Genomic DNA, 14,647 nt, shown 5'->3' with positions numbered 1-14,647 from the left:
TTAAATCTACAAGATGGGTATGTGAGTATTCATAGTATTCTCTATTTTTTCTATTTCTCTTTTTTTATTAATAAAAAAGGTCTTATGACAACTTTATAAAATCAGGAGTATTTCATGTAATTTTTTAATAACAAAAACTGATGTTTGTATAGGATTTTATATTTTTTTCAATATATCATGTAGTTCCCCTCTCCCATAATTCTATGAGAGGAAAATTATCCCTTTTTATAGATGAAGAGACTGAGTGTCAGAGATATTATATATTTGCTTACATAGTAAGTAATGGACAGAACTAGACCTCGAATTAAGATTTTTCTGGCTTCCATTCTAATACTTATTCCATTATATCATAGGAGATACTTTAATAAATAGAATAAATTTTTACCTGAGAAGGTTGAGATTTTTTAAAAATAAACATTTGAAAAATTATTGTCTTCAGCTCTGCCTTATGAGTGGAGAAATCATTCAAATGTCCCCTCAAATGAGTCTCATCTTTGAAGCAATGGACCTTTCCCAGGCCTCAGTAAGTTCATAATTTAATATAACAGTAGTTTTTGTTTGTTCATTTATTCATTTGTTCACTTTGTCAATAAGTACTTTTTATTATGTGTCAGAAAGCGAGTTAGGCACAAGGAATACAAAGATGAATAAGACACAGTGTATGCTCATTTAGGGAGGATGAGAACCATGCTAATAAATATATATATATCCCAGTACAGAGCTACATGTTAAGTGCTCTAAGAATATGGAGGGGGTGAGCACCCAAGAGAGGAATGGGTAGAGGAGGACGACAATGGAAAAAGTTTGAGTGTTTGATCTGGTTTTGAGGGGTAAGACTTCTCCACAGAGACTGGTTGGGGCTGGGCATTCCAAATCATGACAAGATAACTTATAGAGACATGGAGCCATGCCATATCTGGGGAACTGTAACTGCAAATGGTTTCATCTAGTGTATGTGAATGCTGTAGAGGAAGATAGGAGCCAGATCATGAAGGACCTTATAAGTCATGCAAAGAATTAGTTAATAACTACCAGATTAGAAAAGGAAAACTTGTCTTTTTTCTGTAGCCTGCCACTGTAAGCCGCTGTGGCATGATTTATTTGGAGCCCTCACAGTTGGGATGGGAACCACTTGTGTCTTCTTGGTTGAATTCGCTGAAAGGACCTCTACAGGAACCAGATCATCAAGCTCTTCTGAGAGGACTTTTTGACTGGTTAATACAGCCCACTTTAAGTCTTCGTAAGAAAAAATGCAAGGTAACACTATAATTCTCTTATACACTCAAATTTCTTTACTTTCCATTCAATTTGACTAAGTCTAAAGTCAGAATGGTAGGATAAATAACTAAAATCATTTTCTCCTTAGACATGTAGTATCCACTTTTTTAAAAAATTGAAATACTTAGTATGACAATCCATGATTCACATGCAGTTGTAAGAAATAATACAGAGAGATCCCACATACACTTCCCCTAATGTCTCCCCATGGTAACATTTTGCATGACTGTATTATAATATCACAACAAGGATATTGACATTGATAATATCTATTGATCTTATCTACATTTCCCTAGTTATACTTCTACTTGGGGTGTGTGTGTGTGTGTGTGTGTGTGTGTGTATGTGTGTGCATGCGTTTAATTTTTTAATTTTAAAAATAAAAGTTATAATACTTAAAGTGTACATGTTGATTTGATATACATATATGTAGTGAAATGATTACCACAGTCAAGCTTATTAACGTATCTCCTCAAATAGTTAACATACTTTTGTGTGTGTGTGATGAGAGCACCTGAAATCTACTCTCTTAGCAAATTTCCAGTACTGATACATATTGTATCAGTATTATTAACTAAAGTCATCATGTTGTACATTAGATCTCTAGACTTATTCATCCTGCATAGATGTAACTTTGTACTATTTGCCCAGCATCTCCCCATTTCTCTCACCTCCCCACCACTGGTAACCTGTTTTACTCTCTGCTTCTTTTCATGTGTTCAACTTTTAGATTTTGCATACAAGTGAGATCATGCAGCTTTTTCCTTTCTATGTCTGGCTTATTTCACTTAGCATAAAGTCCTCAAGTTTTGTTTATGTTGTTGAAAATGGCAGGATTTTCTTTTTTAAGAATGAATATAATTCCATTATATATATACCACAGTATCTTTATCCATTCATCCACCAGGGGACACTTAGGTGTTTCCATATCTAGGCTATTGTGAATAATGCTTCAATGAACATGGGAGCACAGATATCTCTTTGAGGTACTTATTTCATTTCCTTTGGGTGCTGTATCTAGAGGAGGCATTGCTGGATCATATGGTAGTTCTATTTTTAGTTTTTTGAGGATCCTCCACACTGTTTTCCATAATGGCTGGACCAATTTACACTCCCACCACCAGTGCATGAGGGTTCTCTTTTCTCCACATTCTCACCAACACTTATTATCTTTTATCTTTTTGATAATACCCATCCTAACAGGTGTGAGGTGATATTTCATTGTGGTTTTGATTTGCATTTCCTTGATGATTAGTGAGGCTGAGTGGCTTTTCATATATGTGTTGGCCATTTGTATGTTGTCTCCAGAAAAAAATGTCTATTCAGGTCCTACGCCCATTTAAAAAATTGGGTTGTTTGTGTTTTTGCTGTTTAGTTGTATGAGTTCCTTATATATTTAGGATATTAATTCCTTATTATATATATGATTTGCAGATATTTTTCTCTCATTCAGTAGGTTGCCTTTTCATTTTTTGATGGTTTCCTTTGCTGTGCAGAAAAGCTTATTAGTTTGATGTAGTCCCACTTGTTTATTTTTGTATTTTTGCCTGAGCTTTTGATGTCGTATCCAAAAAAACATTGCCAAGCCAATGTCAAGGAGCTTCCCCACCCCCACCACCATGTTTTCTTCTAGGAGTTTTATGGTTTCAGGTTTTACATTTAAGTCTAATCCATCTCAAGCTGATTTTTATGTCTAGTGCAAGGTAAGGGTCCCATTTCATTCATTTACATGTGGACATCCAGTTTTTTCAACACCAGTTATTAAGGAGACTATCCTTTCCTCATTGTATATTCTTGGCACCATTGCCAAAGATCAGCTGACCATATATGGTTGGGTTTATTTCTACTCGGTTCCACTGGTTTATATGTCCGTTTTTATGCCTCTACCATTCTGTTTTGTACTAAAGCTTTGTAATATAATTTGAAATCAGGAAGTGTGATGTCTCCAACTTTACTCTTCTCTCTTAAGATTACTTTGGCTATTTGAGGTCTTTTGTGGTTCCATACAAATTTTAGAATTGGTTTTTCTATTTTTGTAAAAAATGTCATTGGAATATTGATAGTGATTGCATTGAATCTGTAGTTCACTTGGGTAGTATGGACATTCTTCCAATCCTTGAGCACAGAATATCTTTCCATTTATTTGTGTCTTCAGTTTCTTTCATTACTGTTCTATAGTTTTCAGTGTACAGATACTCCACTTCCTTGGTTAAATTTATTCTTAAGTATTTTATTCTTTTTGATGCTATCATAAATGGGATTGTTTTCTTGATTTCCTTTCTAAATAGGTCATTGTTGATGAAAAGAAATGCAACTGATTTTTGTGAGTTGGTTTTGTATCCTGCAGCTTTATTGAATTTATTAGTTCTAAAATGTTGTGTCCCCCTTCCCTCCCATCTCCGTGGAGTCTTTAGGGTTTCTACAAATAGGATTATGTCATCTGCAAAGAGAGATAAATTTACTTCTTCTTTTCTGATTTGCATGTCTTTTATTTCTTTTTCTTGTCTCATTGTTCTTGTCTCATTGTGCTAGTACTTCTGGCGCTGTATTGAATAAAAGTGGTGAGAGGGGGCATCCTTGCCTTGTACTAGATCTTAGAGGAAAAGCTTTCAGTTTTACCCAATTACGATTTTAACTCTGAGATTTTCATAAGTGGCCTTTATTTTGTTGCAGGGATTTTTATCATGAATGGATATTGAACTCTGTCAAATGTTTTTTCTGAATCTCTTCAGATGATTATGTGGTTTTATGTTTCATTCTGTTAATGTGTTGCATCACATTGATTGATTTGCATATGTTAAACCAACCTTGGATCCCAGGGATAAATCCCACTTGGTTATGGTGTATTCTCTTTTTGATGAGTTGTTGAATTCAGTTTGCTAGTATTTTGTTGAGGATTTTTGCATCTACATTCATCAGAGATACTGACCTATAGTTTTTTGTTTTTTTGTTTTTTTCTTGTGGTGGCTTTCTCTGGCTGCTGGCTTCAGAGAATGAGTTCAGAAGTATTCCCTCTACTTCTATTTTTTGAAGAGTTTGAGAAGGATTTTTATTAATTCTTCTTTGAATGTTTGGTAGAATTGTGAAGCTGTGAAGTCATCTGGCCCTGGAAGTTTTTGTTGGGAAGTATTTGATTACGACTTCAATCTCCTTATCTGTTATTGGTCTATTCAGGCTTTCTGTTTCTTCTCTATTCAGTTGTGGTAGGTTGTATATTTCTAGGAATTTATCCATTTCTTCTAGATTATCCAATTTGTTTGCATATAATTGTTCATAATAGTTCCTTATTATTTCTTTTTATTTCTGAGTCATCCATTGCAATGTCTCCTCTTTCATATCTGATTTTATTTATTTGAGTTTTCTCTCTTTTTTCTTGGTTAGTCTAGCTAAGGGTTTGTTTATTTAGTATATTTTTTTAAGAAACCAACTCTTAGTTTCGTTGATTTTTTTCCTATTGTTTTTCTAGTCTCTATTTGATTTATTCCTACTCTGATCTTTATTATTTCCTTCCTTCTGCCAACTGTGAAATTAGTTTGCTCTTATTTTTCTAGTTCTTTGAGGTGTAAAATTAGGTTGTTTATTTGAGATCATTTTTCTTTTTTAATGAAAGTGTTCATTGCTATAAACTTCCTCTTAGTACTGCTTTTGGTGTACCTCATAAGTTTTGGTATATATTGTTTCCATTTTCATTTGTCTCAGGATATTTTTTGATTTCCTCTTTGACCCAGTGGTTGTACAAGAGTATGTTATTTAGTTTCCACATATTTGTGAATTTTCTCTCTCTTTTTTTTTTTTCTGATTTCTAGTTTTAATCCATTGTGGTCAGAAAAGGTACTTGGTATAATTTTAATCTTCTTAAGTTCCTTAAGACTTGTTTTGTGATCTAACATGGGGTCTATCCTAAAGAATATTCTTTGTGCACTGGAAAAGCATGTATATTCTTCTGCTTTTGGGTGAAAAGTTGTGTATATATCTGTTAAGTATATTTGGTCTATGGTGTTTAAGTTCACTCTTTCTTTACTGATTTTCCGTCTGGATATTCTATCCCTTATTGAAAATGGGATAGTGAAGTCTCCTAATATTATTGTATTGCTATCAGTCTCTCCTTTCATATCAGTTAGTATTTGTTTTATATACTTAGGTGCTCTGATGTTGGGTGCATATGTATTTACAGTTGCTTTATCTTCCTATGCAATTGATCATCTTATCATTATGTAATAATAACCTTCTTTGTCTCTAGAGATAGTTTTTGACTTAAAGTCTACTTCATATTATTTAAGTATAACCATTTCTGCTTTCCTTTGGTTACGATTTGCATGGAATATCTTTTTCCATCCCTTCATATTCAGCCTATGTGTGTCCTTGAATCTAAAGTGAGTTTCTTATAGATACCATACAGTTGGATCTTTGTTTTTTTATCTATTCAGCTGCTCTGTATCTTTTTACTGGGGAGTTTAACCTATTTACATTTAAACTATCTATTGATAGGAAAGAATTTACTATTGCTATTTTAAAAACTATTCTCTGTTTATCTTGTAGTTCTTTTGTCCCTCTTTTCTCTCTTGCTGTCTTCCTTTGTGTTTTGTTTTTTTTATATTGATAGGATTTGATTCCTCTTTTTCTTTTGTGTAACTTCTATAAGTATTTTCTTTGTTGTTACCAAGGAGCTTACATATATTATCTTAAAACAGGGTACTTTAAGCTGATAACAACTTAATTCATTTATATGTAAGAACTCTCCACTTTTATCCCTCCTTTCCCCACATTGTAGGCTATTGATGTCACAATTAACATTTATTTATAGTATGTATCCATTAACATAATTTAGTTATAGTTGTTTTTAATACTTTTGTCCTTTAGCTTTTTTTTTTTTTCGGTACGCGGGCCTCTCACTGTTGTGGCCTCTCCCATTGCGGAGCACAAGCTCCGGACGCGCAAGCTCAGCGGCCATGGCTCACGGGCCCAGCCGCTCCGCGGCATGTGGGATCTTCCTAGACCAGGACACGAACCCGTGTCCCCTGCATTGTCAGGCGGACTCTCAACCACTGCGCCACCAGGGAAGCCCTGTCATTTAGCTTTTATAATTAAATTAAAAGTGATTTACACAGCACCATTATAGCAATATCCACCTTTGGTTTTTATTTTATTTTAGTTAGTTAGTTATTTTTGTTTGTGTTGGGTCTTCATTGCTGTTTGCGGGCTTTCTCTAGTTGCGATGAGTGGGGACCACTCTTCGTTGTGGTGCACAGGCTTCCCATTGTGGTGGCTTCTCTTGTTGCAGAGTACTGGCTCTAGGCGCATGGGCTTCAGTACTTGTGGCACATGGGCTCAGTAGTTGTGGCTTGTGGGCTCTAGAGCACAGGCTCAGTAGTTGTGGCACATGGGCTTAGTTGCTCCACGGCATGTGGGATCTTCCCAGACCAGGGCTCAAACCCATGTCCCCTGCATTGGCAGGTAGATTCTTAACCACTGCGCCACCAGAGAAGTCCCCACCACCCTGTGGTTTTATATTGCTGAAGTTACATCCGAATAACCCAGAGTTAAAATTTATTCCAGCTATACTCTTTGGATTAAAACTACTGTAACTAAAGATTTAAAAATTCCATATTTTAAAATTATTTTAGGAATTCCTTGGCAGTCTAGTGGCTAGGACTTGGCTCTTTCACTGCCAGGGCCTGGCTTCAGTCCCTGGTCAGGGAACTAAGATTCCACAAGCCAAGTGCCCCCCCCCCCGCCAAAAAAATAAATAAATAATAAAAGGATTTTAAATATGTACCTTTAAAAACTCACATATACATATAGTATTTTGTGAGAAAACTTTACATATTGTGTTAGTTTCCTGGGGCTGTTGTAACAAATTACTACACACTTGGTGACTTAAAGCAACAGAAATTTATCCTGTCACAGTTCTGGGGCCAGAAGTCTGAAATCAAGGTGTTGGCAAGAATGTGCTTCCTCTGGTAGCACTAAGGGAGACTCTTTCCTTATCTCTTCCAGCTTCTTTTGGCTCCAGCCTTTTTTTGACTTGTGCCTGCATAACTCTAGTCTTTTTCTTCATGTTCACATGGCCTTCTACTCTGTGTGTCTCTCCACCATGTGACTTTTATAAGGATTTATGACTTTGAATTTAGGGCCCACCAGATAATCCAGAATGATCTCCTCATCTTGAGACTTTAACTTAATTACATCTTCAAAGACCCTTTTTCCAAGTAAGATCACCTTTGTGGCTTCCTGGGATTAGGATGGGGATATATCTTTTTGGGGACCACCACATAATAGAGAAGGGAAAAGAGTATTCAGTAGATTTTCATCCTAAAATACTATTTTGGAGATAGGAAAAATACCCTGCATAAAATAAAAGACAATTTCACTTTATGAAGATTCTGTACAACGTCTCATAGAAAAAATATACAAATAATCATTTTTCAGTTTTTAAAATTTTAAAGCTAATACTATACGTTGTAAAAAAATACAAAATAGGGGCCTCCCTGGTGGCGCAATGGTTGATAGTCCGCCTGCTGATGCAGGGGACGTGGGTTTGTGCCCCGGTCCGGGAGGATCCCACGTGCTGTGGAGCGGCTGGGCCCGTGGGCCATGGCCGTTGGGCCTGCACGTCCGGAGCCTGTGCTCCGCAGCGGTGAGAGGCCCGTGTACCGCAAAAAAATAAATAAAATAAACTTCATCTTTCTGATAATGAGTGATAGATTTTCTTTTCATAATTCATTCCCATATTTTCCATAGCCAGTTAGTCCCCAGCATCTATTGGTTTTTCCCTCATTGCTAACTTTCGTATCTGTCTTCTCCTCTCCATCGCAGTTCCTCTGACCAACCCCCATAATAGCTTCAGTTTTGACTTTCATCATTTCCTACCTGAATCAATACAATAGAGCTACTCTGGTCCAGTCTACATCCTGCTACCAGAATGAGGATTCCAAAACACAAATTCATTCCATTTACTCCCCTACTTAAAACCCTCCATTGGAACCCTCTTCGTCTTAGCATGACATCCTTAACATAGCTTATAAAGCCTTTCAGGATCTGACCCCGGTCTGCTTCTCAGGTTTTATTTCTTGCCATTCCTCTCTCACACCCTCTTTTCACATCCTACAGAATCCCTTTGATACTCTGTGTCCACTCACATCTCCATGTCTGTATATATGTTGTTTCCCCTGCCTTGAACATTATTCCCTTCTGCACCTGGTTAACTCACACTTCCCTTCCAAATTCATCTCAGCTATTCCTTCATCTGGGAAATCTTCCTTGATTATTCCTCTCCTATTTCCCTCCTTGTCTTCCTACCTGGGTCTGGGCTAATTGTTTATCCCAAGTATTCTAGTAGCCTCCCACTACCTTGGGACTTACTCTGTCATGTCATTATTATACCATATTATTTTAGTCTATTTAATTTCAATATCAGTTCTTTTCAGAGATCATGTGTTTTATTTTCATATCTCCTAGCTTGGTATATAGGTATACTGTATTTTTGATAAATGTTTGTTGAATAAACAGATGAATAAATGGGTGTTATAAACTTCATTTCTACTATCTCTAGAGCATTGTTTATTCTCTTACTAGTTTTCATTTCTCAAAGAATTCAGAATAAGAATATGTTTTGCACAACTGTGTAATGTAATATGCTAGACTAAAATATTTGAGAGATTTTTATCATGCCTACAATTTAAATTCCTTAAGTTTAAATTTTATAAAGACCTTAGGAAAACTACATTTTTAAAATGAAATGTTTATTTTCTTTTATTATGTAAATAAGATGAAAGTAAAGTATCTTATTCTTTTCACTTTGAAGGAACTGATTCCTACAAGTGATAGCAATGTAGTTGTATCTCTCACACGCCTCTTTGAAGTACTCCTCTGTAACGTGGTAGAAAACGATCCTACCAGCAAGCACATTCGTGTTTGGATTATGGTTGGTTTTATACTTATTGTGTTTTTTAACTATGGAATAAAATATGCCTCTGGCAAACTTGTGTTGAGAAAGACATTACAAGACCTAGAGCTGTTTTTTGGTGAGAACCAAAAGAATACCTGAAGACATTAAAGTTGCCCTGACCTGGTATTCTGATTTAAAAAACGATTTAGAGAAAGTAAAATATGTCAGAATGAATCAAGACACCCTATTACTTATGAAAGATCATAATTTGATAAACAATAAGGTGACAATATTAAACCAATATAGACTTCAGGTGAATTGATCTTGTCTAAATGTTAAGCTAGAGTGTAGGCTACAACAAACTGGCTACAAAAGACTAGGAGCAGGCATCCAACCAGCTGGGTGGAGCATTGCAGGCAGAATTCATAGAGGATATATGTAGGAAGGAGTCAGTGGTCCAGGTTAGTTAATGTCTAGAGATCAGAGAATAGCAGAGAATAAGGCTCTCAGGGAGCCAAAGGAAAGAGGTGTTCTGTACTCTGCCCTGGTCTATGCTACTTTCCTATCCACCACCTTATTCTCAAATGCCTCGATCTCTTTCAATCTATCTTCTCTTCTACTCTGTGATAATAGCAGTTCCCTCCCACGGTTTTCCCTTCACTTTGTTGCCACAGAAAATTTTCTCTTAAAATATTTTTGATAGATTTTTCTAACTAGATAAGGCATGTACCTAGAGCAAAAGACAAAAGTAAGTTTTCTACCCATACCAGTCCCCCAGCCACCCTCAAGGCAACCACTATTACCAGTGCCTCATGTAGCCTGCTAGAGATATTTGATGCATATCCTCTTCTATATGTATACATATTTTATACATGTTAGCATACTATACATACTGATTTGCATCTTTTCTCACAATATATTTTGGAGATCTTTCCATATCAGTATTGGATTACCTTTTTTTTTTTTTTTTTAATAGCTACATGTATTCCAGTGTATGTAGCATATTCCAATTAAGCTGACTTCTATTGAAGAACATTTGGGTTGCTTCAGATATTTTGCTACCACAAGCAGTGTTGCAGTAAATATTCTTGTACATATATCGTTTTGTCCAGTGGGAATATATTTGAAGATAAACTCCTAAAAGAGAAATTCCTAGGTCATTTGGCATGAGAATTTTAATTTAGATACATAGTGCCAGAGGAATGATTCGTTACGTGACTTAGATGTGCTCCATTCTACTTTATTTGTAAATCTGACCTTTTCCAAGTAGATTAATCAGAACTTAATGTACTATATTTTAGTTAATCTGTTAAAATTTCCTTTTAAATAGTTTAAATTAATTTTTCTTTTTAACCAACAGGCTTGCTTTATATTTTCTTTGATTTGGTCCATTGGAGGAAGTTGTGATACAGATGGTCGCATTGCTTTTGACAATTACATACGATTAGTCATATTGGGAAAAGATGAAAGCAACCCAATACCTGACTCTGTGGGTAAATGGGAATGCCACTTTGATGAAAAAGGCCTAGTCTATGACTACATGTATGAGGTATGATATAAAATGCTTGTTATGATAAGCTGTAAAACACAAAGTCTTAGATCAGCAGTCAAAAGTGGGTTCCCATCCTAGAGTTACTTTGACTCCTGTGGTTAGCATTTTAGTCCCTTCTCTTCAGTTTCTCCTCCTATAACTTGTGGACAGTATAGATAAACTTATTTTGAGAATATTTTATAATTTCAGATTTAAATTAAATCTATTTTCTCCAATTTAAAAAAGAATTCATGAGAAGATTCTTTTAAACAGTAAGCATTTGCATAATTATTTGATTCATGAAAATTTTACTTCACAGAGCCATAAGATCTGGATAGAGACTTATTACAATTTTACCTAAACCTAGAAACACAACTGACTAGCACAGCCAGGACTTGTACCCAGCTCTCCTGATTGCCAGTGCAGAAATCTTTCCCTAAAACCATGTTAACACAGAATTTTAAGAATATGACCAGAAAGAGAGTTTCATCCTCATTAGTCACAGTGGGAAGTGAATAGAATAACCTCTAAAACTAAAAAATCAAGAAGTGATAACACAAGCATATTCTTTAAGAATTGAAGGTAAATATCAAAATATCCAGCTTAAAGAGGCAAAGGTAGTTGCTGTTAGGAGAAAAGAGTAGGAAACTGCTGTTTTTCCTTAACTGTGTAAACTTTTGACTCTAAAATAGTGCATAAATAACTTTGATAAAAATAAAAGCTGAAACCTAAGAAATTAAGAATATGAATTACTGAAGAAACACTCACCCAAACTTGCAAAATTACCGTCACCCAGACACAAACCATATACATATACAACTTGCCAGAAAATATTTAAAGATTCTTAGATGCCAGCCATAGGACTGGAGTCCAAGAGACCGCCCTCTTTGCCAGGTGCTAACTCTTTTGTTGATTGATGGTGAGAGGCTTTAGGATCTCCAGGGAAGGGCAGGACAACTTGGAGAGGAAGATATCTGTGTGGGGGAGGGTGGATTCCCTAATCAGGATCACTTAGGGTATCAAGACAGCAGCTATTTAGCCCCTGGTTCAGAAGAACTTCAATAATGTAACAATCAGTCCAGCCATTCCAATATGTCCTGGCTGAATATCAGCCTGGATCAATATGCCAAAGAGAATAATTTTAGAGAAACAAATATGAGTTTATTTGATATTTTGTTTCTAGTTAGATTATTGCCCATTTACTTTAAAATATGAAAACATTAAGCCAAAGTCCTGTCAATTGTAACTTCAGCCACATCAGAGTGGCTCTCAGATAAATTCTTGATATATGCACAAGGACATCTTGAAGGCAGCCTGGAAAGATTAGAGTGTTAAGAGGACAGGGACTTCCCTGGTGGCACAGTGGTTAAGAATGCACCTGCCAATGTAAGGGACACGGGTTAGATCCCTGGTCTGGGAAGATCCCACAGGCCGCGGAGCAACTAAGCCCATGTGCCACAACTACTGTGCCTGCACTCTAGAGCCCGCAAGCCACAACTACTGAGCCTGCGAGCCACAACTACTGAGCCCATGCACCGCAACTATTGAAGCCCGCGTGCCTAGAGCCCATGCTCCACAACAAGAGAAGCCACTGTATTTCACAATAAAAAGGAGGAAAAGGCTGTAAAGTTTTTAAAAGCAAATATGATAACTGTGCTAAAAAGAGCCTTTTAGATAGCAAGTGCATGGTTATAATACTTTAAAATTTATGTTCTCTTATAGTTGAAAAACCGAGGTCGCTGGATCCACTGGAATGAATTAATTAAAAGTACTAATTTAGGAGATAAATGTGTCAAGATTCAAGATATCATAGTCCCTACAATGGATACAATTAGATATACATTTCTAATGGATTTGAGTATTACCTATGCAAAGTAAGAAACTCTATTATAAACATGCATTTTAAATATTATAGTACCTTTCTAATAGGATCATAGGATTTTAAAAATAATTTTTTTATTTTTATTTATTTTTGGCCGTGTAGGGTCTTTGTTGCTGCACACGGGCTTTCTCTAGTTGCGGCGAGTGGGGGCTACTCTTTGTTGTGATGTGCGGGCTTCTCATTGCAGTGGCTTCTCTTGTTGCGGAGCACGGGCTCTAGGTGCACGGGCTTCAGTAGTTGTGGCACACAGGCTCAGTCGTTGTGGCTTGCGGTGTCTAGAGAGCAGGCTCAGTAGTTGTGGTGCACGGGCTTAGTTGCTCCATGGCAAGTGGGATCTTCCCAGACCAGGGCTCGAACCCGTGTCCCCTGAATTGGCAGGCGGATTCTTAATCACTGTGCCACCAGGGAAGCCCAGGATCATAGGATTTTTGAAGTGAACTTTGAGGTCATCCATTTTCAGATAACAAGGACCCTGAGGGACTAATTGACATTTCCATAGTGACATCTGTTACTAGTGGTAAACCTGAAATCCAGGTTTCCTATTGCCCACTTCAAAGTCTTTACCATCATACTTTGTTGCCTCATAAGCCATCTTTTATTTCTTTTATTTGTAATAGCAGATTAAAAGTCAGTTACAGTGTTACTGTTAAAAAGGTATGCACTCTACTCACAGGTTCATTGTACTCCTGAGGGATAAGACTAACAATGATCCACATTTTCCCGTTTGGCATTTTTGAGATCTGTCCTATGCTAGTTCTTCATAACTTAAGATGAACATAAAAGACTCAGACTTAAATAAGAAGAGCACATCAAAAAAGATGAAAAGCCTAGCACGTACCATAGACATATCCATACCAATTTTCTTAATAACACTTTTATAGTTATTTTTCTTTGAAACACTAGCCATAATTTATCATTAATATTATTTAAACTGGGGCTTCCCTGGTGGTGCAGTGGTTAAGAATCTGCCTGCCAGTGCAGGGGACATGGGTTCAAGCCCTGGTCTGGGAAGATCCCATATGCCACGGAGCAACTAAGCCCATGTGCCCCAATTACTGAGCCTGCGCTCTAGAGCCTGTCAGCCACAACTACTGAGCCTGTGGGCCACAAGTACTGAAGCCCACGCACCTAGAGCCCGTGCTCCACAACAGGAGAAGCCATGGCAATGAGAAGCCCACGCACCACAACGAAGAGTAGCCCCCGCTCGCCACACCTAGAGAAAGCCTGCACACAGCAATGATGATCATAATTTTGAAGAAGCAATGGGCATAAGTGATATTTTTGAGATATCTCTAACAGTTGTAATATTTAGTATAATATCTGTGATTTCTATTGATGACAAATATTAACAATATTATTATTGATAATAAAGTACACAGGTACTATATTATAAATTGCTCCATTTTAGTTAAGGGTAGTGAAAGTAAAGGTATAAACTCTATGTCATCTAAGTTCACAAACTCTCAATATTGTCTTAGAATTTCTTCAGTTTGATCCATGGACCTCAAGTTAAGAACAGTGTTTATTTAGTAAAATTATTTTAATAAATAGTTTTCCATAACGTGTTACTCAGACTGGAAAGCGTAGATGAATTCTCAGGCATCACTGTAGTTCTAAATGATCTTTTTTTGTTTATAGTATTAATTTTATGTTTCTACTTCAATGATAATTTTAAAAATTAATATTATCATTATTTGGGTCATATAGATGACTCTTTATACCTGATTACTGCTGCTCAGTTTTAGTGCCAGCCTTTGTGTTTGTCTTTATGTAGCATGTGATGCCAAGTTGTCAATTAAAGTGACAGTATTTAATTTTTAATTCAGTATGTCTCAAACTGGGATTCTCCAGGGTTCTGTGAACATAAACTCTTAGGATTTTTTTTTTTCCCTTTAAAATTAGTTCAGACCACTCAAAAATGAGAAACCCTGCTTTTGAAGCCCTTGGAATAGGGAATTCCTTAGAGTTTGCTTTTAGACAAGTATTTTCAGTTAGTAACACTGACTTGATTCAAAAATGCTATTAATGGGCATATATAACCGTTACCTTTAGAATTCATTGTTATTTA

General features: G+C 36.3%; 1 protein-coding gene across 1 annotated transcript in view; it reads left to right on the top strand.

The window, feature by feature from the left end:
• Positions 1-14,647, top strand: part of DNAH12 (dynein axonemal heavy chain 12) — a 228,900-nt gene that overhangs the window by 133,292 nt on the left and 80,961 nt on the right. The window contains exons 34-38 of the mRNA XM_067754844.1: positions 440-523; positions 1,069-1,257; positions 9,083-9,202; positions 10,527-10,715; positions 12,420-12,571. Of these exons, the coding sequence (XP_067610945.1) occupies positions 440-523; positions 1,069-1,257; positions 9,083-9,202; positions 10,527-10,715; positions 12,420-12,571 (734 nt within the window). The remainder of the gene's footprint in view (positions 1-439; positions 524-1,068; positions 1,258-9,082; positions 9,203-10,526; positions 10,716-12,419; positions 12,572-14,647) is intronic.

The sequence above is a fragment of the Pseudorca crassidens genome, chromosome 10 (assembly GCF_039906515.1).
Source record: "Pseudorca crassidens isolate mPseCra1 chromosome 10, mPseCra1.hap1, whole genome shotgun sequence".
NCBI classification, from domain to species: Eukaryota; Metazoa; Chordata; class Mammalia; order Artiodactyla; family Delphinidae; genus Pseudorca; species Pseudorca crassidens.
This window is presented reverse-complemented; position numbering and strand designations above follow the sequence as displayed.